We start from the raw sequence: 23,639 nt of genomic DNA, 5'->3' as shown, positions 1-23,639 counted from the left end.
TACAGGTATACTCTCAGACACACACACTGTGACATACAGGTATACTCGCAAACATGCACACTGACCTACAGGTATACGCGCAGACACACACACACTGACATACAGGTATACGCGCAGACACACACACACTGACATACAGGTATACGCGCAGACACACACACTGTGACATATAGGTATACTCGCAGACACACACACTGTGACATACAGGTATACTCGCAGACACACACACGGACATACAGGTATACTCTCAGACACACACACTGTGACATACAGGTATACTCGCAGACATGCACACTGACCTACAGGTATACGCGCAGACACACACACACTGACATACAGGTATACGCGCAGACACACACACACTGACATACGGTATACGCGCAGACACACACACACTGACATACAGGTATACGCGCAGACACACACACTGTGACATATAGGTATACTCGCAGACACACACACTGTGACATACAGGTATACTCGCAGACACACACACTGACATACAGGTATACTCTCAGAGACACACACTGTGACATACAGGTATACTCGCAGACATGCACACTGACCTACAGGTATACGCGCAGACACACACACACTGACATATAGGCATACGCGCAGACACACACACTGTGACATATAGGTATACTCAGACACACACACTGACATACAGGTATACTCGCAGACACACACACTGTGACATACAGGTATACTCGCAGACATGCACACTGACCTACAGGTATATGTGCAGACACACCTGACATACAGGTATACGCGCAGACACACACACTGACATACAGGTATACTCGCAGACATGCACACTGACCTACAGGTATACACGCAGACACACACTGATGTACAGGTATACGCGCAGACACACACACTGACGTACAGGTATACGCGCAGACACACACTGACGTACAGGTATACGCGCAGACACACACACTGACGTACAGGTATACGCGCAGACACACACACTGACATACAGGTATACTCGCAGACATGCACACTGACCTACAGGTATATGAGCAGACACACACTGACATACAGGTATACGCGCAGACACACACACTGTGACATACAGGTATATGTGCAGACACACACACCACACACTGACATACATGTATACTCGCAGACATGCACACTGACCTACAGGTATGTGCAGACACACACTGACATACAGGTATACTCGCAGACACACACACTGTGACATACAGGTATACGCGCAGAAACACACATTGTGACATAGAGGTATACACGCAGACACATGTATACTTCCAGTAACACCAAGTAGAAAGACAAGTTGGCCAGTTATGACAAGCTAGCAAAACACAAGGTGAAGCTGTGACGGAATTTACTAGAAGTTGGATAACTTATAAATAGCAGCCTTTCTAATCAAGCTCCCAAAGTAACCCAATTTCTGGAGATGGTGCTCTGTATTTACTGAATGTTTTGTCGACATTTAGAGCTGTCAGTCGGCTGTTCAGGTGTGGCTACAAAGGCCAGCTCCAATCTAATAGCCTGTCATTCTATCTACTTCACAGAGCTGCCTAAAGCCTCTAATGCAAATTACAGCAACACATTTCAGTTTGTAAACGATATATCATAAATTATAGGCACTGAAACAAACCGTACATTCATGAAGAGGAAGAGCACTGTAAAAGCCACTGTAAAGAACAAATCCACTGGTGGGAATATCTGGAACTAAGATCCTTGCCCTCAACTCACAGCCTGGTATTAGCAGTGAGGCCCATCAACATCCACTGGCCAGGACAATCAGCACACTGCTCAAATGTCCCATTTTAATTGGATGTTCTAATATTAAACAGTACCACTGAATATCGCAACAAAGGCCAGCCAAGACCCAGGCTGACAGTCAGCTGCAATGCCTGACTTAAATTCTACCCTTCCAAACTTCCAAACTTGGGATTTGACAGGAATGGGCAACAGAAACAATCTACTTTTTCCTCTCCTGGATTCTAATCTAAAACTGCCCTGTACCCAGCAACAATTTGGCGATATTAGCTTCCCTACAGTACACCTCACCCACACACAGCCTCACCCCACCGCCCACCTCACACACTAACCCACCCCCAGCGCCCCATCCCAATCTTCCTGTAAAAAGTATAATTTTCTTACCCACTTACCAATTTTAGGCTAAAAAATGATAAAAATATTTTTAAAGCTGGAGCTTCTCTTTATAAATCCTGTACAGTGGGGTGTGTGACCCACATTCAGTAACCTGCACAGAGGTAGCTTGTGACTGCAGCATGTGTCACATCATCGTCTGCAATGATGCCTTGTTGTGCAAAGCTTCCTCGCCGTAACCTTTCACACTTGCTCTGTAATGAAGTGCAGCTATGCCTATAATTATTGAGAAAATGCACCACGGCAGTCAGGTAAAGCCAACACGGCTTGGCGGTTCAAGGGGGGCCATTTGTCACACCTGAGGCAGTGTCCTCACTCCGATGCTCACGGACCCACCGTGTATTTACAGCATTTTCTGTGTTTGCATTTTCTCTGTTAACTGTAATATCTACACACACACATCCAGCTGTACACAGTAAATCTGGACAACTGATGTTTCCTGCCAAGAAATCAGAGTGTATTAAAAGCATGACCATCTAAACACTACCTTAGGGTAAAATGATTTCAGTAATTTCTGCTTTGAAGAGCATATGATTAAAGTCACTGGGGAGTTTTACTGCACGATACATCTATCCATTCGAATTAAAATTAAATGGCAGAATGCGAGGATCAAGCGCTGGATGAGACATGGGGCCTGATCAGTGTTGCAGCTTAATCAGCACAGAACTATGGGCAGGAAGCAAAAAGGATTCATTATTAGTTTTGGTTGTGTTGTTAAGTTTGACTTTCCTTTCCAACAGCTCACATGAATGCCTCGAAACAGTTTTTGTTTGCTCTTCTCCTTTCTGAGTCTCCCCACAGCTGCTCCCATCACCAGTGAGCAGAGAGGGCTGTCTGGCTGAGGTATTCATCCCCTCCCTCACCCCACTCCAAGCTATGACAAGTGCCATGCTCCATCTAGTGACTGAGTTGGAGAAGTGCAGGAAGGTGGAACTTGCTCACTGAGGATTGCCAGGTTCAAACTCTCAACTCCACAAGCACTGAACCAGTAGCTAATCCAGAATAACTTCGTTCTGGATAAAATGGAAGACATGAATGACAGTGTTTGGGGAGTGGTGGGGTGCAGAAAGTGAAAGAAAGTGTTTGTCAGGGACTGACCCACTGCAGCCTCCCTAGTTACCATCCAGGTGCGTAGTGTTGAAGATTGCGTAACGTTGAAAATTGCGTAACGTGGCTAAGGGCTGGGATTAAAAAGCTGTTAGATGGCATAATTGGAACAGCTATTTTTAAGTTGACCTAGTGAGACAATCTGTGGCATATCAGCTTATTTAAATGCAGTTTATAATCAATCTTGTAAGCATCATTACTGGGACACTGTTTATATACACACACGCAGACGTAAATATAAACATGTGGACACGTGCATGCATGTGGATAATCACAGGGATATATCCAGGGATATGTACGGAGATGCGTATGGACGGATTCACAAATGGACACATGGATATGCACGCATATGCAGATACACTGAACTTCTGATGTTCACTAACAATGTCAATTCTCTCACTTGCTAAATCAGCCGTTTATCACACACAAAATGCCTGCACAGATAAGAGACTTCATGAATCACAAAAAATATGCAAGGTAAGTTAACAAAGGTAACTGCCACAGAACAAGGCAAGGAAGAGTGGTCCCAGTTATTAAATCTAATTCGGTTTAAATGGTACAGGGTTTGTGGAAGGAGCCAGCTATGTTACATTATTTACCCAATACCCGAAGGAGATTGTGAAACCGCGCCGATTCCACTGTCAATAACTTCTACCATTCCTGGACCGGGATCTATGACCTTCATAGTCCTATTCTTCATCAACAGAGCATAAAACTACCAGGGAAAACAAACTGAAAATGCTAATAATGTACAGCAAACAAACAGCATCTGAAAGAGAAAAGCCAGATTATCGATTTTGGGGGGGGGGGTGAAGGAACGGCTGGCACGGACACGATGGGCTGAAGTGGCCTCCTTCCGTGCTGTAAATTTCTATGTTGAACTAATGAAACATCTCCACCCTCATCATTGACCTGATCGGACTAGCTAAGAACTTCCAGTGTTAGTGTTTTTTTTTCGTGTCCCTGGGAGCTCAGTCACTGCACTGCAGCACAGAATAGCAGCATAAGATTGGTTTTCCAGGTTGGCCAGTTATTAGGAGTAGGCACAGAGTGGAGGCCAGGCACTTCTGGAAGGAGAGTTCTGAGAGGAAAAAAAACACAAAAGAAAGGATAAAATGCAAGATGGTAGTGTCCATCTGCTTCGATGTACCTTTAACCTCCATCAGCAAAGCAGAGACTTGCAAATATGTTACTTGCTTGCTGAGGAACATAGCAATGAAGGAAAGGTCATAAATTTATGAAGCTGTCATTGAATAGTACATCAACTGAATTGTTCATATAACATGGTTTTGATACACTCCTGTTTTATACTGGTCAGTGCAAACACCAACAGCTTTGTAACATCCAAGCAGTCATGGTGAATGAAAGTTAAGGGACTGCGCTGATGGAAACAACAATGTCAGTATGATCGACTGACAAAATTGTTCCTACTCTCAGGGTACTTTAGCTGACTGCCCCAGTTTAGCGGACACACCAGTCTGTAGTCAGTGAGCCCGATCCTCAGCGAGCGAGAGACGCAGAAGCATACAGCTGATATAGTCTATGACAACTAAAATTAGAAACTGAATTCTGTTCCAAAATTACAGAAAATCCGCAGCAGATAGATTGGTATGTGAAAAAGAAAGGCCATATTAACTGATGGTACTGAGATCAGTTCCGACAGCATTGATCCAAACCATTAACTTGTCTGTCTTGCCCCAGATACTGACGGATCTGCTATGAGCTCCCAGAATTTTCTGTTCTAATTTTTGATATTATAAATGACAGACAGGAACTAAGGGTGCCCAGGAGCGAACACTTCAGTTCTTCCAGCACGGTTGATCTCTTCTGATGTCTGGAATGGAGAGCTTCTCAATTCACTGGGTCACCAACGCCGAGCACTATGGGTACCTTGAGCCTTTGAGTTGTCACTGATATCAATTAGAATTTAAGCTTAGGAAACATCCCATAAAGAGCAGCAACATAGTTGATAAGGAATTAGTAATATATATTTAATTAGACCAAAGAATCTAAAAAAGCCAGCACCACTGAATCCAATTTTTTGACTAAATCTATAATCATACAAGTTAATGAACGTCTGAGATATTTCATCTAGAAGCAAGGCAAAGGATCACACATATCCCTAATGCAAAGCGAGACAGCGATGTGGCTTCTGGCTCAGGGCTGTGCAGAATGGGAAGCACATTTCCATTGCTTAGATGACCAGCCGCGTCCAGTCGCTGGAAGTTCGGCCATACTGAAATTAGAATATAATGACATTTTTATCATGTACTATATTGTCAATCCCCCTCCCCATAACTCTCCTCAGTTACAATGGTGACAGCAGAGAAATGCACAGTAAGTCCAGGTAAAGGGTTGCAGTGGACTGTAACCTTTCCCATTTTCCAGTGTTCTCCTGAGCCGCACAGACCAGGTGCCTCCCAGGTTGCATCTCGGTCTATGCCAGGGCAACAGCTGGAATGTCACAATTGACCTTAGGCTCCTGGGTAAGGACAGGGAAAGCCAGGGATCAGGTTCACTGGCACTGACGAGACTCGTGCATGGTACTGTAGGACAACTAGTTCCTGTGCAACAGTACAGGCAGTAAGAGTCGATTCTAGGCTACTCTCATTGTGATGACTGCAGTTGCTGTAGAATAGCAGCATCACGGAGGGCTGGTCCTCTGGGCAAATAAACAGTTGAGATTTTTAAAATATCAGGGATAGTTTTTCTGAAGATATTTCTTAGAATATAGAATGAATACTTCAAATAAAACATCCCCTGATCTTTGCCCCTTTGAGGGAATAAGTTTGGTGAAATATAAGTTCTGCCCAAGCACCTTCCAAAGGACCGCTAAGATCCTGACAGTAATTTGGGCGGAAGTTTCATGAAAAAAATGTGGGAAAGGCCGCCCGGCGGCAAAACTGGGCCTTGTACACTGATTCTGGGCAGCAGTGGGTAATAGCTCCCATTCTGGGTGGCAAATGCGATCCTCGGCAAAGTACCGTGAGGATAGAGTTGGGCCCAGGGAGCCGGGGGGGGGGGGGAAACTGATAAAATAAAAAGTTTTTAAACCAATAAAAAAAAAACACCTAAATCCCTGCAAAATAAATAAAAGAAAAGTACACTAACGTTTTTTTGCAGGTCTTCATACTCACCATTGAGGTTAGACCTGCCTCCACACAGCGGTCCTTTCCCCTGCTGGAGCGGAGGACCGCCCGGACCACCTGGGAACGTAGGGGGCGAGAGGACTCTTGTGGGCGAATGGCACCCAGCGGTCTTCTCTCCCCGCCAGCGTGAGGACCTGACGAAACTCGCTCGGAGGGGAGAGCGCCCAAAGACCATTGAGACCACCAAGAAAACTCGGCGGCAGCCGACGGTAAGTCGATCAAACTCGGCCCATAGTGCTGTATAATGGGAAGAGACTCTACACAAGAGCAGGTATGAAGGTATCATCACCTTCATCTTGCAAGAGTCAGCAGGACATATTGCAAGGTATAATACCATGTGCTTCAATACCCTGAACTCCTACCTGAATATCTGTCAGTTCTTTCAGGAACCGTTTAGCTAGCTCGGGGCCATTCTCCATGGTAGGAATGTGATAGCTCTGAAGAAAGGGAAAAAGTGAATTAAAGAATTGCTTTATCGACAGCATTCAGCCATTAACATACATTAAACATAAAGCAGCCCTATAGCATGATGTTTTTAACTTTAGCACATGTTCTATTATGTGAGTCTTTGACCTTGAGCTCATGTTGTTTGGTTCTGTGATTCTTTTTTAAACAACATGTGCTAATGATGTCATGGTTACGAAACTGGAAACGTTACTGAATCTGAGAGCGGGGGAGCCACTGGGAGCACAGGCTGCACAGGCTGCCCAAGCCACTAAACAACACAGTCCTTTTGTTATTAACATGACATTTTCATTTTATCTGTGAACATGTTCTACAGCTTCCACTGTCTAAATGATCACAAATCCTTGGCACAAGCCAGGTGCAATTTCCATGCCTGCAGTACCTCGCTCCCTCTCACACTCGACCTCTGATGTGTTCAGGTGTTCATTCTGTTCCCTTCAAGCTGATTCATTCCAGCAGCCTGCTGGTTCCTGCATTACACACTAGCTGTGAAACATGACGGTGGTATCGCGCAGTCGAGCCATGAATCATGGGGTCACAACTTCAGCTCGATCACGCAGTCCTACTGTTACCTTTGAGATACTACATCCTGTTGAGGAGGGAAATTCAAATGAAGGAATGAGAGCGTGAGATCCCCTCTATCAAGCCTCTTATCTTGGGAATGAACTGTCTGTCTGCCTGCTTGGCCAGAAAATGGAGACAAAAGGGGTATTTTCTTTTCTTTTTTTAAATCAGCTTCTTGCAAATTAATAAAGTGAAATCCAGTTTCTAATACTCAAATATCCATCATAATAGAAGGAACCCCCAGACAGAATAGTGGGGAAAACATTGAAATCATTTAAGGAACATTTGGATGCTGCAATGCAGACTGCAGGATGAACTCATAGACTGAATGGCAATGGGCTGATTACCCAGAAATACACAGATTCTAATCTGACATTTATGGAACAGCAAAACCATGGGATGAAGGTGGGGCCAATACAAACATCGCTGAATGTAATTCTGCTTAGGCTGCTCGGCTCATTTACCTCAGACATGATATTGGCATTAATGGATTATGCAACGCTTTGCCCAAGGCAACTCTGGCAGACAATACAGATTTTACTAAGCATTTAAGACCTGGTAGAGCAGTTATATTTTCACTGGCTCTGCCTCTTGCTTTCTCACCAGTCAGATCTACTCATACAGACAATGAAATAAGTCATCCTCACACCAGCGAGACTTGCTGCCTCAAGGTGTTAACATGAACAAGTTCTGGTTGTTGGAAATTACTTTTAAGTTAATTAGTTATCACTAATGAGAGACATAGATAAAGGGAGAACTAGAAATACAAAAAGAGATAGAAGGGGAAGAAATGGAAGGAGAGAGAGAAACAGAGACACAGACAGAGAGGGAGAAAGAACCAGGAATGTAAACACAGAAAGAGAAAGTCAGAGAGAGGGGGACGAACTGAAACAGAGAAAGAATGGAATGCTGAGAATGGTTCAGTGGGTAAAGCAAGTGCCCACTGCCTAACTGAGTTTTGTTATATTAACTATCTGACCTCAGCTGGGCTAACACTGGGGTGTGATACTAAGCCGCAGTGCCCTGGGAGGGGATCACTCTCCGATGAACCCTGTAACCCTAACTCCTGTTGGAAGCACACGTGATGACATTTACGATGGACAAGAGAATCTAAGTTGGTTGTGATGCCATCTACAGTTCAATATCCTGCTGACACTCACAGGGTGCTTAAAGGCTGCTAGGGCATATGGAACGGTACCTTAGGAAGAAGTCAGTGCCCTCAGTAGAGGAGAGGATAAACTTAGAGATAGTAGAGTGCAACCCCTCCCCCCCCCCCCCCCCATAAAAATCTAACTCAGTAAGACATGGCTTTTACAGGTTGTGTGTAAACAGTGCTTCAGCAAGTGACATGGCGGAGGGGGGGAATATATAACAGGTGCACCATAGCAAACAGCACCTCGTGGGGAACAAAATGCTGAGAGATCTGTCCCCCTCCCAGAAAAGAAGATTAATCAAATGTTAAAACAAAGTCGAGCTCTTTCTGCAAATCCCATGGTTGGGCTAGTATAGGTCGGCATCTAGTTTACATAGAAAATAGGTGCAGGAGTAGGCCATTCGGCCCTTCGAGCCTGCACCGCCATTCAATGAGTTCATGGCTGAACATGCAACTTCAGTACCCCATTCCTGCTTTCTCGCCATACCCCTTGATCCCCCCAGTAGTAAGGACTTCATCTAACTCATTTTTGAATATATTTAGTGAATTGGCCTCAACAACTTTCTGTGGCAGAGAATTCCACAGGTTCACCACTCTCTGGGTGAAGAAGTTTCTCCTCATCTCGGTCCTAAATGGCTTACCCCTTATCCTTAGACTGTGACCCCTGGTTCTGGATTTCACCAACATTGGGAAAATTCTTCCTGCATCTAACCTGTCTAAACATAATTAAAAACATAAGAATTAGGAACAGGAGTAGGCTATCTAGCCCCTCGAGCCTGCTCCGCCATTCAACAAGATCATGGCTGATCTGGCCGTGGACTCAGCTCCACTTACCCGCCCGCTCCCCATAACCCTTAATTCTCTTATTGGTTAAAAATCTATCTATCTGTGATTTGAATACATTCAATGAGCTAGCCTCAACTGCTTCCTTGGGCAGAGAGTTCCACAGATTCACAACCCTCTGGGAGAAGAAATTCCTTCTCAACTCGGTTTTAAATTGGCTCCCCCGTATTTTGAGGCTGTGCCCCCTAGTTCTAGTCTCCCCGACCAGTGGAAAAACAACCTCTCTGCCTCTATCTTGTCTATCCCTTTCATTATTTTAAATGTTTCTATAAGATCACCCCTCATCCTTCTGAACTCCAATGAGTAAAGACCCAGTCTACTCAATCTATCATCATAAGGTAACCCCCTCATCTCCGGAATCAGCCTAGTGAATCATCTCTGTACCCCCTCCAAAGCTTGTATATCCTTCCTTAAGAAAGGTGACCAAAACTGCACGCAGTACTCCAGGTGCGGCCTCACCAATACCTGTAGAGTTCAAGCAGGACCTCCCTGCTTTTGTACTCCATCCCTCTCGCAATGAAGGCCAACATTCCATTCGCCTTCCTGATTACCTGCTGCACCTGCAAACTAACTTTTTGGGATTCATGCACAAGGACCCCCAGGTCCCTCTGCACCGCAGCATGTTGTAATTTCTCCCCATTCAAATAATATTCCCTTTTACTGTTTTTTTCCCCCCAAGGTGGATGACGTCACATTTCCGACATTGTATTCCATCTGCCAAACCTTAGCCCATTCGCTTAACCTATCTAAATCTCTTTGCAGCCTCTCCGTGTCCTCTACACAACCCGCTTTCCCACTAATCTTTGTGTCATCTGCAAATTTTGTTACACTACGCTCTGTTCCCTCTTCCAGGTGATCTATGTATATTGTAAACAGTTGTGGTCCCAGCACCGATCCCTGTGGCACACCACTAACCACCGATTTCCAACCCGAAAAGGACCCATTTATCCCGACTCTCTGCTTTCTGTTAGCCAGCCAATTCTCGATCTATGCTAATACATTTCCTCTGACTCCGCGTACCTTTATCTTCTGCAGTAACCTTTTGTGTGGCACCTTATCGAATGCCTTTTGGAAATCTAAATACACCACATCCATCGGTACACCTCTATCCACCATGCTCGTTATATCCTCAAAGAATTCCAGTAAATTAGTTAAACATGATTTCCCCTTCATGAATCCATGTTGCGTCTGCTTGATTGCACTATTGCTATCTAGATGTCCCACTATTTCTTCCTTAATGATAGCTTCAAGCATTTTTCCCACTACAGATGTTAAACTAACTGGCCTATTTTTGCCTGCCCCCTTTTTTAAACAGAGGCGTTACATTAACTGCTTTCCAATCCGCTGGTACCTCCCCAAAGTCCAGAGAATTTTGGTAGATTATAACGAATGCATCTGCTATAACTTCCGCCATCTCTTTTAATACCCTGGGATGCATTTCATCAGGACCAGGGGACTTGTCTACCTTGAGTCCCATTAGCCTGTCCAGCACTACCCCCCTAGTGATAGTGATTATCTCAAGGTCCTCCCTTCCCACATTCCCATGACCAGCAATTTTTGGCATGGTTTTTGTGTCTTCCACTGTGAAGACCGAAGCAAAATAATTGTTTAAGGTCTCAGTCATTTCCACATTTCCCATTATTAAATCCCCCTTCTCATCTTCTAAGGGACCAACATTTACTTTAGTCACTCTTTTCCGCTTTATGTATCGGTAAAAGCTTTTACTATCTGTTTTTATGTTTTGCGCAAGTTTACTTTCGTAATCTATCTTTCCTTTCTTTATTGCTTTCTTATTCATTCTTTGCTGTCGTTTAAAATTTTCCCAATCTGCTAGTTTCCCACTAACCTTGGCCTCCTTATACGCATTGGTTTTTAATTTGATACTCTCCTTTATTTCCTTGGTTATCCACGGCTGGTTATCCCTTCTCTTACCGCCCTTTTTCACTGGAATATATTTTTGTTGAGCACTATGAAAGAGCTCCTTAAAAGTGCTCCACTGTTCCTCAATTGTGCCACCGTTTAGTCTGTGTTTCCAGTCTACTTTAGCCAACTCTGCCCTCATCCCACTGTAGTCCCCTTTGTCAGAATTTTAAACGTTTCTATGAGATCCCCTCTCATTCTTCTGAACTCCAGTGAATACAAGTCCAGTTGATCCAGTCTTTCTTGATATGTCAGTCCTGCCATCTTGGGAATCAGTCTGGTGAACCTTCGCTGTACTCCCTCAATAGCAAGAATGTCCTTCCTCAAGTTAGGAGACCAAAACTGTACACAATACTCCAGGTGTGGCCTCACCAAGGCCCTGTACAACTGTAGTAACACCTCCCTGCCCCTGTACTCAAATCCCCTCGCTGTGAAGGCCAACATACCATTTGCTTTCTTAACCGCCTGCTGTACCTGCATGCCAACCTTCAATGACTGATGTACTATGACACCCAGGTCTCGTTGCACCTCCCCTTTTCCTAATCTGTCACCATTCAGATAATATTCTGCCTTCGTGTTTTTACCACCAAAGTAGATAACCACACATTTAGCCCAGTATTGTTTATTGGATATTTGGAGTGCCCTGCAGCAGTGGAAATGTCTGAATTAGAATCTGTCGATGATTCTCGGGCTCCCCCAGCTCAGTGTTTGCCGTTTGACGAGGTGCTTGCTTGGATTTTTAGTTTCTTGTTCTGCTCGTCACACTGTTACTTTCACAAATTAAAGTATTTTTTAGTAAAAGAAATGAATACATTGCTTGGGATTCTGCAAATGGACTCACCTGACCCTGGTACAGGATCCGATCGACTGGGCAGACGACACAGGCTGTGCCAGCACCAAAAATTTCTTTCACTCGATCCTCCTGCAGTCCTTTGAGCAGCTCAGGCATCGCCATCCCTCGCTCTGAAACTTTAAACTCACCCTGGAAATAAGCAGCGTGTTTAACAGTGCTGGGACCGTGTGAGTGACTTCTCATTAACCTGCACTAATTGTTCCATCATCGGCACAATACAAATTCTGGAATTCCCTACCTAACGTCATTGTGGGAGTGCCCTTATTACAAGTGGTTCATGAAGAAGACTCACTCCCACTTTCTCAGGCTAACTAAGAATGGGCAGTGATTGCAAACTAGCCAGCAACACCCACAAATAAGAAAAATGCCAATTTGTATCTTGGGTCAGAAAAGTGAAGCCTCCTCACTTTTAAGTTGCATCTCCAAAAAAATATAATTACTAGCTTCTTATCTGCAGGGAGGGGCAGGGCAGGGGGTTAGGATTTTGGTTTCCTCTCTCTCTCTGACCTGGAAAAATAGTCTGCAGCCGGGTTGCGTTTGGAACAGTGAAGAGGCAGAAGCACCTTGATTTCCAAGTCAGTGCCGGACTTGTAAAGTCAGTTATTACTATTTTGAAAATAGGTAAGTTTTGCCGTGAAACTGCATGCTGTTCACTCCAGTTTGTTGATTTACAATTGGCCACACCTCACTGAAATGCCTTCCAAAAGGAGGAGAAACACACATGGGGCACGAGTGAGACCATGGTATTCAGTATTCAGAGGTTTTATTGTTATGGCCCCAGGATCATGCTATTGTTTAATGGGCAGCAAAGGTCTGTAGATGGTAGGGGATACAAGGTCTGCTCCAGGAGTGAAGTGTGACATTGAACCCGAGAGAATATCTAGGGCAGACCTAAAACACTGCTCACAGAATCATTAATATTGTGATTCTACCAACAATCTAGTGTCGTAGATACTCCTCCTATTGACATTTTGAATCTGCTGGCAGCACCTGGGCACTCGACTCACCTGCTGCCTTATCCCATTTCTCAGGCAGCAGAGAGGCACACTCCAGAAGGACACAGAACCAGCTAGCTTGGGAGGGTTATAGACTAAAATCATTGAAAGAATCCCAAACTATCTGTAAACTGATGAGGGCACATCATATAGTCATAACAAAGACACATCAAATAAAGATTTATTACTGCAATGCCAACATACCCACTGTCGTCCCAGGTCCAGCAAACTTTGCCTCGTGACTCCCGGAAGGATTGTACCATCCAGTGGAGGTGTGAGCAACTCCACCTCTGAAGAAGGAAATGTAGAATTCTTTAACAAGCAAAAATCCCTAAATACTGGCCAACATCAAATCAACAATCAACTGGGATTAATGGCTAGGGAGCTCTCACTGACCATCACCTTCACTGGGATTTGAAACTAGGGAGCTCTCATTGGCTAACACACCACTTAAACACTTAAACTTTTTGTTGAGAAATGCAGGTGAAAGGCCAAGACCTCAGTGCGGGACAGACCCTCGCCCTCGGTGCGGGACAGACCCTCGCCCTCGGTGCGGGACAGCCAGTGAGCTGCAAGGACAGACCCCAGTGTAGGACAGACCCCAGTGTAGGACAGACCCCAGTGTCGGACAGACCCCCGTGTCGGACAGACCCCAGTGTCGGACAGACCCCAGTGTCGGACAGACCCCAGTGTCGGACAGACCCCAGTGTCGGACAGATCCCCAGTGTCGGACAGATCCCCAGTGTCGGACAGATCCCCAGTGTCGGACAGACCCCAGTGTCGGACAGACCCCAGTGAGCTGCAAGGACAGAAGATGAAGAGAATTAGAAACTGTCATAGGTAATGCCAAGCTTGGGCTTTTAAGAGGCCTGAAAGTTTAAAATAAATAATTTTGGCGTCAGTAGAACAGGACAAGGAAGCGCAGTTTAACACTTCAATGCTGGCGAGTTGGTTGCGGTGCTGGAGTTGCCAGTGTCACGTACCGCCTTGCTCGTTCTTCCAATAGATGAAGATGTTCATGGTTCCCACTTCGGTGATCTCATGCTTGTCTCCGTAGAGCCACAGCACCTGCTGACAACCTTGTTTCAGAGCCTCGTTCTGAACATAAATCGTGGGACCGTAATTTCTAGATAGAGGAAGTGAGAAGCGAATTCTGTCAGATCTTACGCAATATGACTTCCAGCGAGGAAATTATTCAAAATGCAAAGAACTAAAACGCATTAGACTGTGATCGAGGGTGGATTCACGTTAAAAGATCACTCCACAAATAGAGCACTAACAGGGCTTTGTGCAGCAGTCTTGCAAATCGGAAGCAAATTGAAACCTAATCACGTTAACAATTAAGGGCAAGTACTTAGTCCTGGAGATGCGCTCCCCTCTGACTGCTGTCACACATGCTCATCATAGGTGGAATCTAGCTCCAACAAAAATCTTCCATTCAGATCACTGGTTATAATGGAAACACATTCGCTGGGAGAGGTTTAAAAGGTTTTGAATTTAGTTATTGGGTTGGTAACTGGATATCACAAATAGAGCTAGAAACACTGCCGAGGGTATGATTCCATGGGCACTGGCTTCAAGTGGCCATTCTCCATACACAAGCCTAGAGAGAATGCCACCAAGTTCTTTGACCATGGAGGAGTGTTATGGCCGCCAAATTCAGTGTTCACCTGACACCACAAATTGCACCATCCAGCGAGAACTGGTAGTAATCAGTGGGAGGCCTGGCTAACTTTCACCTTTCCTAGCCCAGGGACCTGGAGCACAGACTTGGAACCAATCCTGGGAGCTGTTGGTCTGTATGGCCCAGCACTACACTGGGTGCACCTTACCTGCTAGACCATGACCATTGTGGAGCTCTCTCCATCATACCTTCAAAAACAATTGTTTTTAAATTGCATTTCATTCTTTTTGCCCTCACTTACCCTCCCATTTTGCAGTCACCCACGCCTCCTTTCCAAGCACGCACGAACTTGGGATCAGCAAGCAATGAGACAGGGTTGAAACCTCCTGTGGCAAAGTAGGGTCCAACAGGCCCAATGATAACAAAGAGTAGGGCATGATTAGTTCGAGACACACCAAGGGAAGGCTGGGAAAAAAAGTAAATGTGGTAATGTGAAAGTGTGCTCCACTCCCTGCAGCTTCTTGTCAAACGTTTAATTAGTGCTGCTTGCTGAAAAGTAAACTCCCCCCACAAAGAGAAAGCAAAATAACTTGGCCACCAGGTGCACCAGCACAGTATCAGGGATGAGAATTATGGCGGGGACTTAAAAAATGAGCTCAGTATTTGTGAAGCATAGAAGGTTAAGGGCTTGAGACGGTATGTAGCATGTGATTCCATACAACACCGATGAGTGAATCAGTAACAAGGGAGCATTAAATGTAGGGTTAGTACTAAAAGCATAAAGGGCAAGGTCAGAGGGAATTACTTTCACACAAAGGAATATATTACCTCAACCGGCTATTGGAGCCAAAACAATCACAACATTTAAGAGAACTGGATAAGCAATAGTTTAGATTTGTGGTGCATTTCACGTAATAAAATGTCTTCAGGCACTTCACATAGGAGAAAGTAGACGAATGAGAGTGGGAGAATTCGGAGAACGCACTGAAAGCACGCTCGAAAAGATCGGTTTAAGGAATACTTTCAAGGTGGGGAGAAAATGACGAAGAACAGTATAATGAAGAGAGATACATGGGATTGAGTGGGTAGCACCAGTGTGGTGCTAGTACTGGCACAGGGACAGTGGGGCAAATGGTGTCTTTCTATGATTCTAACCCCCTGGAATTCCCTGGATTCTGGGGAGGTCCCAGCAGATTGGAAAAACGCAAATGTAACGCCCCTATTTAAAAAAAGGAGACAGTCAAAAAGCAGGAAACGATAGACCGGTTAGCCTAACATGTCTTTAGGAAAATGCTGGAGTCCATTATTAAGGAAGCAGTAGCGGTACATTTGGAAAAGCATAATTCAATCAGGCAGAGTCAGCATGGTTTTATGAAAAGGAAATCATGTTTGACAAATTTGCTGGAATTCTATTGAGGATGTAACAAGCATAATGGATAAGGGGGAACCAGTGGATGTGGTGTATTTGGATTTCCAGAAGGCACTCGATAAGCTGCCACATAAGAGGTTACTGCACAAGATAAAAGCTCACAGGGCTCGAGGGGGAATATATTAACATGGATAGAGGATTGGCTAACTAACAGAAAACAGAGAGTCAGAATAAATGGGTCATTTTCTGGTTGGCAAACAGTGACTAGTGGGGTGCTGCAGGGATCGGTGCTGGGGCCTCAACTATTTACAATCTATATTAAAGACTTGGATGAAGGGACCAAGTGTAATGTAGCCAAGTTTGCTGATGATACAAAGATGGATGGGAAAGCAAATTGTGAGGACACAAGTGAGTGGGCAAAAATTTGGCTGATGGAGTATAATGTGGGAAATACTAGAAAAGCAAATTATAACTTAAATGGAGAGATTACAAAATGCAGCAGTGCAGAGGGACCTGGGGGTCCTTGTGCATGAAACACAAACAGTTAGTATGCAGGTACAGCAAGTTATCAGGAAGGCAAATGGAATGTTGGCCTTTATTGCAAGGGGGATGGAGTATAAAAGCAGAGAAGTCCTGCTACAACTGGACAGGGTATTGGTGAGGCCACATCTGGAGTACTGCGTACAGTTTTGGTCTCCGTATTTAAGGAAGGATACACTTGCATTGGAGGCTGTTCAGAGAAGGTTCACTAGGTTGATTCCGGAGATGAGGGGTTTGACTTATGAGGATAGGTTGAGTCGGTTGGATCTATACTCATTAGAGTTCAGAAGAATGAGAGGCGATCTTATTGAAACTTATAAAATAATGAGGGGGATCGACAAGATGGATGCACAGAGGATATTTCCACTCCTAGGGGGAACTAAAACTAGGGGACATAGTCTTAGAATAAGTGGCCGCCCATTTAAAACTGAGATGAGGAGAAATTTCTTCTCTCAGGGTTGTAAATCTGTGGAATTCTCTGCCCCAGAGAGCTGTGGAGGATGGGTCATTGAATATATTTAAGGCGGAGATAGACAGATTTTTGAACGATAAGGGAGTGAAGGGTTATGGGGAGTGGGCAGGGAAGTGGACCCGAGTCCATGATCAGATCAGCCATGATCTTATTGAATGGCGGAGCAGGCTCGAGGGACCAAATGGCCTACTCCTGCTCCTATTTCTTATGTTCTTATGGAGGAAGATCATGGGGACAGAGATACCCAAACAATATTCATCTGCTAGTAACTTGTTTCTGTACGGATTTACCCTTCAGTGTATGCGTGATTAAACACAACACTGACAGGCAAATCCGTTAAAAATCCTACTTAACAATAACCTGGAAAACAAAGACCTCCTACCTCTGTCCCAATGAAAGTGGGGCGGATATAGAGACTCGCTGCATCAGAATATGGGACCCATTCTCTGTCAATTTCAATTAGTTTCCGAATACATTCCACCAGCTCTTCTTTGTCAAAGTCCTAAAAATACAGACACGTCAGCATTCTTCAGAAACTCTGGCGATGCAGAACTTCTACAGACTAAGTTTCTGAGGGCAACATGGACAGAGGGGGCCGCTTTGGAACATGTACAACTACACCAGACCACAGCACCAAATCGAGTCTGAGAGACACAGGCCAGAAGGAGGAATGCTGCTGGAGATGGGAATGCTGCTGGAGATGGGAATGCTGCTGGAGATGGGAATGCTGGCAGGCGCTCTTCAGACATTAGAATTACAGTGTAAATGGAGCTTTTGCTCTGTATCTAACCCATGCCGCACTTGACCTGGGACAGCCAAACAAACAGATAGGGGCCTTAATTTAATATCTCACTTGAACAGTGACATCGCTAACAATGCAGCACAACCTCAGCACTACATTGAATTATAATGCAAGTCCTGGGGTGAGATCTGAATGGTGCAAAATGGCTGGCACATTCAGCAACGTAACACTACACTTCAAAATGATTCATTTCATGGAAGCATTTCGAGATGTTCCTGAGAGATGTGATAAGGCACTATATAAATGCATATCTTTAATGTATTCAGTCTGGAATGTGACCTACGTACAGGCAGACATGCCCGAAGTGCTGATCGATGCATCCGCTCCATGTTCAGATCGGGTCGGAACATGCGAATCTTGTTGTCTGCACCGCGGAAAGCCTTCATACCTTCAAACAGCTTTTGGGTGAAAAGGACAGAGAAAAAACATTGAGTTCAAATTGTACCATGTGCTGCATTTCACCAACAGCTTCAACTGTAACATGTGGCTCTCCCACAGCGAAGGACGTAGAGATACTTTACTTAACTAGACCCCACTCAGCTCATTTACCTTAATTTTCACCTCCCTCCAGAACCAGGATATTAATTGGAGCAAGTGTTCAAGGTTTAAGGGAGTAGCAGCCAATGCGAGGCATCGTATGAGAGCACGGTGTTTGTACACAAAGGATTATAGGCTGGACAGTAGCATCTGTTTCGACCATCATCATATAATCATTTCATTAAAACTAACAGAAGTCAAACACAAATTGCACTGAAAAAGATGCACTGACTCCTATATCAGAGTTACTTCAAGCTTTAAACCAATACCAAGGGCAAATATAGGGGTCAGCCATATTATAAAGAGTCGGGTTAGCTACAAAGTTGTTTTTTTTAAAATGTATTAATTCACAGGATGTGGGCATCGCTGGCAAGGCTGGCATTTATTGCCCATCCCCAATTGCCCCTTGAGAAGGTGGTGGTGAGCCGCCTTCTTGAACCGCTGCAGTCCGTGTGGTGAAGGCACTTCCACAGTGCTGACTTTGTCGCTGCGGTTTGGTACAACTGAGGGGCTTGCGAGGTTATTTCAGAGGGCAGTTAGGAGTCAACTACATTGTGGGTCTGGAGTCACAGTCCGTGTAAGAATGGCAGGTTTCCTTCCCTAAAGGACATTAGTGAACCAGTTAGGATTTTTCACGGTCACCATGACTGACACTGGCTTTTATTCCAAATTTATTTAATGAATTGAATTTAAATTCCCCAGCTGCCGTGGTGGGATTTAAACTCCCGTCTCCTGGATCATTAGTTTGGGCCTCTGGATTACTGGTCCAGTAACAACCACTGTATGCTACCGTACCCAGTGTGCTGTAAAGCACCAGGTGTGCGACACAGAGCCCGGTGTGTTATATTCCCACATTACAACAGTGACTGCACTCCAAAAGTACTTCATTGGCTATAAAGCACTTAAAATGTCCGGTGGTCGTGAAAGGTGCTATATAAATGCAAGTCTTTCTTTTCGATAGAGAGCCAGCTACATTATCACAAAGTAGCAGTTAATGGGTTTAATAGCCTGTGAATTTTTTTAAAATTAAAAATAAAAGCTGTGAAGAAGTGAAAAATTGTTAAACAATACATAAAGATCATCTCAGGTTGTGAAAGGGCAATGGAAAGAGAAAATGGACTAAAAAACACAGCGTCAGTTTCCACATGTACACTGACAACACCCAGTTCTATTTCACTACCTCTTCTCTTGACCCCTCCACGGAATTGTAGACTATTTATCCGCCATCGAGCAGAAATTTTCTCCAATTAAATACCGGGAAGACCGAAGCCATTGTCTTCGGTCCCCGCCACAAACTCCATCGCGCTCCACAACTCCTGAGGCTGAACCACACTGTTTGTGCCCTTGGTGTCATACTTGACCCTGAAATGAGCTTCTGACCACATATCAGCGTCATAACTAAGATGCCTATTCCCACCTCCGTAACTGCCCGTCTCCACCCCACCTCAGTGCATCTGCTGCTGAAACCCCATCCGTGCCTTTGTGATCTCTAGACGTGACTATTCCAATGCACTTCTGGCTGCCCTCCCACATTCTGCCCTACATAAACTAGAGGTCATCCAAAACTCAGCAGCCTATGTCCTAACTCGCACCAAGTCCCGCTCACCCATCACCCCCTGTGCTCACTGCCCCGTGTCCTAACTCACACCTAGTCCCGCTCACCCATCACCCCCTGTGCTCGCTGCCCCATGTCCTAACTCACACCGAGTCGCGCTCACCCATCACCCCCTGTGCTCGCTGCCCCATGTCCTAACTCACACCGAGTCCCGCTCACCCATCACCCCCTGTGCTCACTGCCCCATGTCCTAACTCACACCGAGTCCCGCTCACCCATCTACCCCTGTGCTCACTGCCCCGTGTCCTAACTCACACCGAGTCCCACTCACCCATCACCTCCTGTGCTCACTGCCCCGTGTCCTAACTCGCACCTAGTCCCGCTCACCCATCACCCCCTATGCTCACTGCCCCATGTCCTAACTCACACCGAGTCCCACTCACCCATCACCTCCTGTGCTCACTGCCCCGTGTCCTAACTCACACCTAGTCCCGCTCACCCATCTCCCCCTGTGCTCACTGCCCCGTGTCCCAACTCACACCGAGTCCCACTCACCCATCACCCCCTGTGCTCACTGCCGTGTCCTAACTCGCACCGAGTCCCACTCACCCATCACTCACTGCCCCGTGTCCTAACTCACACCGAGTCCCACTCACCCATCATCCCTGTGCTCGCTGCCCCCTGTCCTAACTCGCACCCAGTCCCACTCACCCATCACCCCTGTGCTTGTTGCCCCGTGTCCTAACTCGCACCAAGTCCCGCTCACCCATCACCCCCTGTGCTCGCTGACCTACATTGGCTCAATGCTAAGCAATGCCTCGATTTTAAAATTCTCATCCTTGTTTTCAAATCCCTCCATATCTCTGTAATCTCCTCCAGCCCCACAACCCCCACGAGATGTTTACGCTCCTCTAATTCTGGCCCCTTGAGCATCCCTGATTATAATTGCTCCACCATTGGTGGCCGTGCCTTCAGCTGCCTGGGCCCCAAGCTCTGGCACTCCCTCCCTAAACCTCTCCGCCTCTCTACCTCTCTCTCCTCTTTTTGTACGCTCTTGAACCAAGCTTTTGGTTATCTGCCCTAATTTCTATCCATTTTTTATAACACTCCTGTGAAGAGCCTTGGGACTTTTAAATACGTTAAAGTAGCTATATAAATGCAAGTTGTTGTAAAAAGTTCTAAAATGTAAAGGTGTGAATGGCAAGTGGCTGGGAGAAATGAGTAGGTATATAGGGCAGGACGCAAGGTTCAAAGTTGTTGAATCATTGTTCATATCAGAAGCTGCAGGGTGCCAAGGAGAAAGATGGGATATTGTCCCTGGTTTAAATGTGTCACCTCACTGCTCCTGTAAGGAGATTACTCACCTCTATAGAATAGTGCAGAACTGAAGATGCTGGATGAAATGAGAGGTTCTGCAAGGGTTTGATGTGGGGTTTATCCCACCCTTTCTCTGCGTTCCATTCCACTGTCAACATATGGTCTGAAAATGACTTGCCAAACACCAGCTTGTTGCTGTCGGGCTTCTCTCTGGGGTGTTTGGAATGCTCAATCTGCAAATCAGAAGCCTGTTTGAGGGAGAGAACAAAAGAGTCTTAGTTAACATGCTATGTTCTTGAAGATAACTGGGTGGCAAATGACTGGTGGAACACTAACTATACCTAACTTGCTGAGTTTGTTGTCCGCTGAGCACTCAACTCCAAGCTTCCTCTCACACAGTGCTAGTACTATAATGGACTGTCCTCCTCTGAAATTTCCTCTTGCATTCCACTTGAGCTCCAAATACATTGTCCTATACATTCTGCCATCTTCATAACCCCTCATTGTGTTGGTTTGTCTTCCTACTCCAACTCATTCTTTCCTGGACGTAAAACTGTGGAGCTTGCCTCTGTCTTTGCTTCCTCTGACAGGCTTCTAAAGACCACACCTCGCATCACTGAATCCCTCCTTCCCGATTTGCTGCATCCTTAACTTCATGGACCCTTGACCCTTCACCTGTGCCAGTTGAGGAATTACTGGATTCCTCAATTGCTTACCTGTATAAAATAGTGCCGAACAGGATGCTGGAAGTAACGAGAGGTTCTGCAGGGGTTTGTCTTCATTACCCTACCCAGGGCACTCAGACCAACTCTAACCCCCCAAGTGAACAAGAACTCCTGTAACTGTTCGACATTCCCCTCTGGTGATTCTGCAATCTCAATTATCGACATCCTGTGTGAAAGTGGAGGCAGAGTGCCGATATGTACTGCTGCCATTTCCTTACCCCATGCTTGTCTACTTCCTCCCTTGGCAGCCCGACCAGCACATTCAACAACCCCTTGCTAATGTGACCAGAAACAGTCTCTCATTTTCCTTTATGTTTCTTTTACCAATTTGTCTCACATACTACCTCTTAGTCTTGTAATCTCCTGGTTTGTCACCTTTCTACATTCTTTATAGATGTGTTGGCTTTCCTTTCTCAACCACGTTTTATTCCTCTCTCAAAGGCGTTGACTCTTCCTGGGGCACCGACCACCCTTCAGAACCTCACCCAAACGGCCATTCTTCATGAGCGTGCAAAGACATTGAGTGTTGTCAGGCTATTCAATCACAGACCTGATCCCGTAGACACTCCAGCAGGAGGCCCTGGATTGTAATCAGGAGCACAAACCCCGATCTTGCCACTCTGGGGCACTGAGGCCAACTGTCGCATCCCCATTGCTGCCCTGGTTAAAAGCAGCTAACAAAACACAGAGCAGCGAGACAACTTGGGATCTTGCCTATGACTCAGTCAGATGTTGCCTTTACCAGCTGAACCGTTGGGAGGCAGCTTATTACTGTAAAGGTTGCCTGGCTAGTTGTCACGTGCTGATCACTGCATTAAAAATGAGATGTCATTACCGCAAGGTTAAATTAATCAATCTGTCACAAAGTACTGCAAAACTCTATACAGATAGATTACCTTAAACGTTGTGCTAATAGATCTCCAGGATCCATTGGAAAAGCCATGAGCCTGGAACAACTGTCTTGATAAAATCTGCAAAATAGAAAGTTCTGAAATGACTATCAGGTGAGATTACAGCACAAGCTGCATCTGCAAAGACACAAGTGTCGTAGGATAAATAAATGCTCATTAAAAGGACCACTTCCAATAAACATTTTCAGGAATTGTGTGTTTTAACCCAACCTGGCATCTGCCGTCAACCTAGCTAGGGCAAAAGCTGTGCTTGTAAGCTAATGATCATCGAGTGACTATCTTCCGGGGGGGGGGGGGGGGGGGGGTATCAAGTCCCTTTGGGTTCAGCTTAGCTCCAAGATGACACACCATTTGACGGGAGATTGCAACCAAGTTACTCCTGTACAACAAGGTGACTCCAACATGTTGCAGGGCACTGTTTACGATTGAGTGGATGGAGGCCTCTGGAGCAGCGTGGAGGTCCTGCCTGTGTGAGAACACTAGTGGCAGGCCGGAGCCATAAAAGGAGCGGCATGGAGGCCCCGCGAGCTGGTGCAGGAGGGCGACGGCCGGGAAGAGTGATGTCATCAAGGTCCAGGTTGGTGATTGGAGCC

At 45.5% G+C, this 23,639-nt stretch overlaps 1 protein-coding gene across 2 annotated transcripts in view; it reads right to left on the bottom strand.

Moving 5' to 3' along the window:
* Positions 1 to 5,218: 5,218 nt before the first annotated feature.
* Positions 5,219 to 23,639, bottom strand: part of LOC139230076 (branched-chain-amino-acid aminotransferase, cytosolic-like) — a 34,377-nt gene continuing 15,956 nt past the window's right edge. Inside the window, exons 2-11 of one of the 2 annotated variants that reach the window (XM_070861873.1) lie at positions 23,032 to 23,106; positions 21,458 to 21,658; positions 18,289 to 18,399; positions 17,582 to 17,701; positions 15,120 to 15,283; positions 14,178 to 14,320; positions 13,399 to 13,484; positions 12,188 to 12,328; positions 6,764 to 6,838; positions 5,219 to 5,488 (exon numbers count right to left, since the gene is read on the bottom strand). In XM_070861873.1, the coding sequence (XP_070717974.1) occupies positions 5,447 to 5,488; positions 6,764 to 6,838; positions 12,188 to 12,328; positions 13,399 to 13,484; positions 14,178 to 14,320; positions 15,120 to 15,283; positions 17,582 to 17,701; positions 18,289 to 18,399; positions 21,458 to 21,658; positions 23,032 to 23,106 (1,158 nt within the window). In that variant the 3' untranslated portion in view covers positions 5,219 to 5,446. The remainder of the gene's footprint in view (positions 5,489 to 6,763; positions 6,839 to 12,187; positions 12,329 to 13,398; positions 13,485 to 14,177; positions 14,321 to 15,119; positions 15,284 to 17,581; positions 17,702 to 18,288; positions 18,400 to 21,457; positions 21,659 to 23,031; positions 23,107 to 23,639) is intronic. The other variant, XM_070861874.1, reaches the window with a different exon arrangement.

The sequence above is a fragment of the Pristiophorus japonicus genome, chromosome 19 (assembly GCF_044704955.1).
Source record: "Pristiophorus japonicus isolate sPriJap1 chromosome 19, sPriJap1.hap1, whole genome shotgun sequence".
In the NCBI taxonomy this organism is placed as follows: domain Eukaryota; kingdom Metazoa; phylum Chordata; class Chondrichthyes; family Pristiophoridae; genus Pristiophorus; species Pristiophorus japonicus.
Note: the sequence above shows the minus strand (reverse complement) of the source record. Positions and strands in the feature narration are given on the sequence as shown.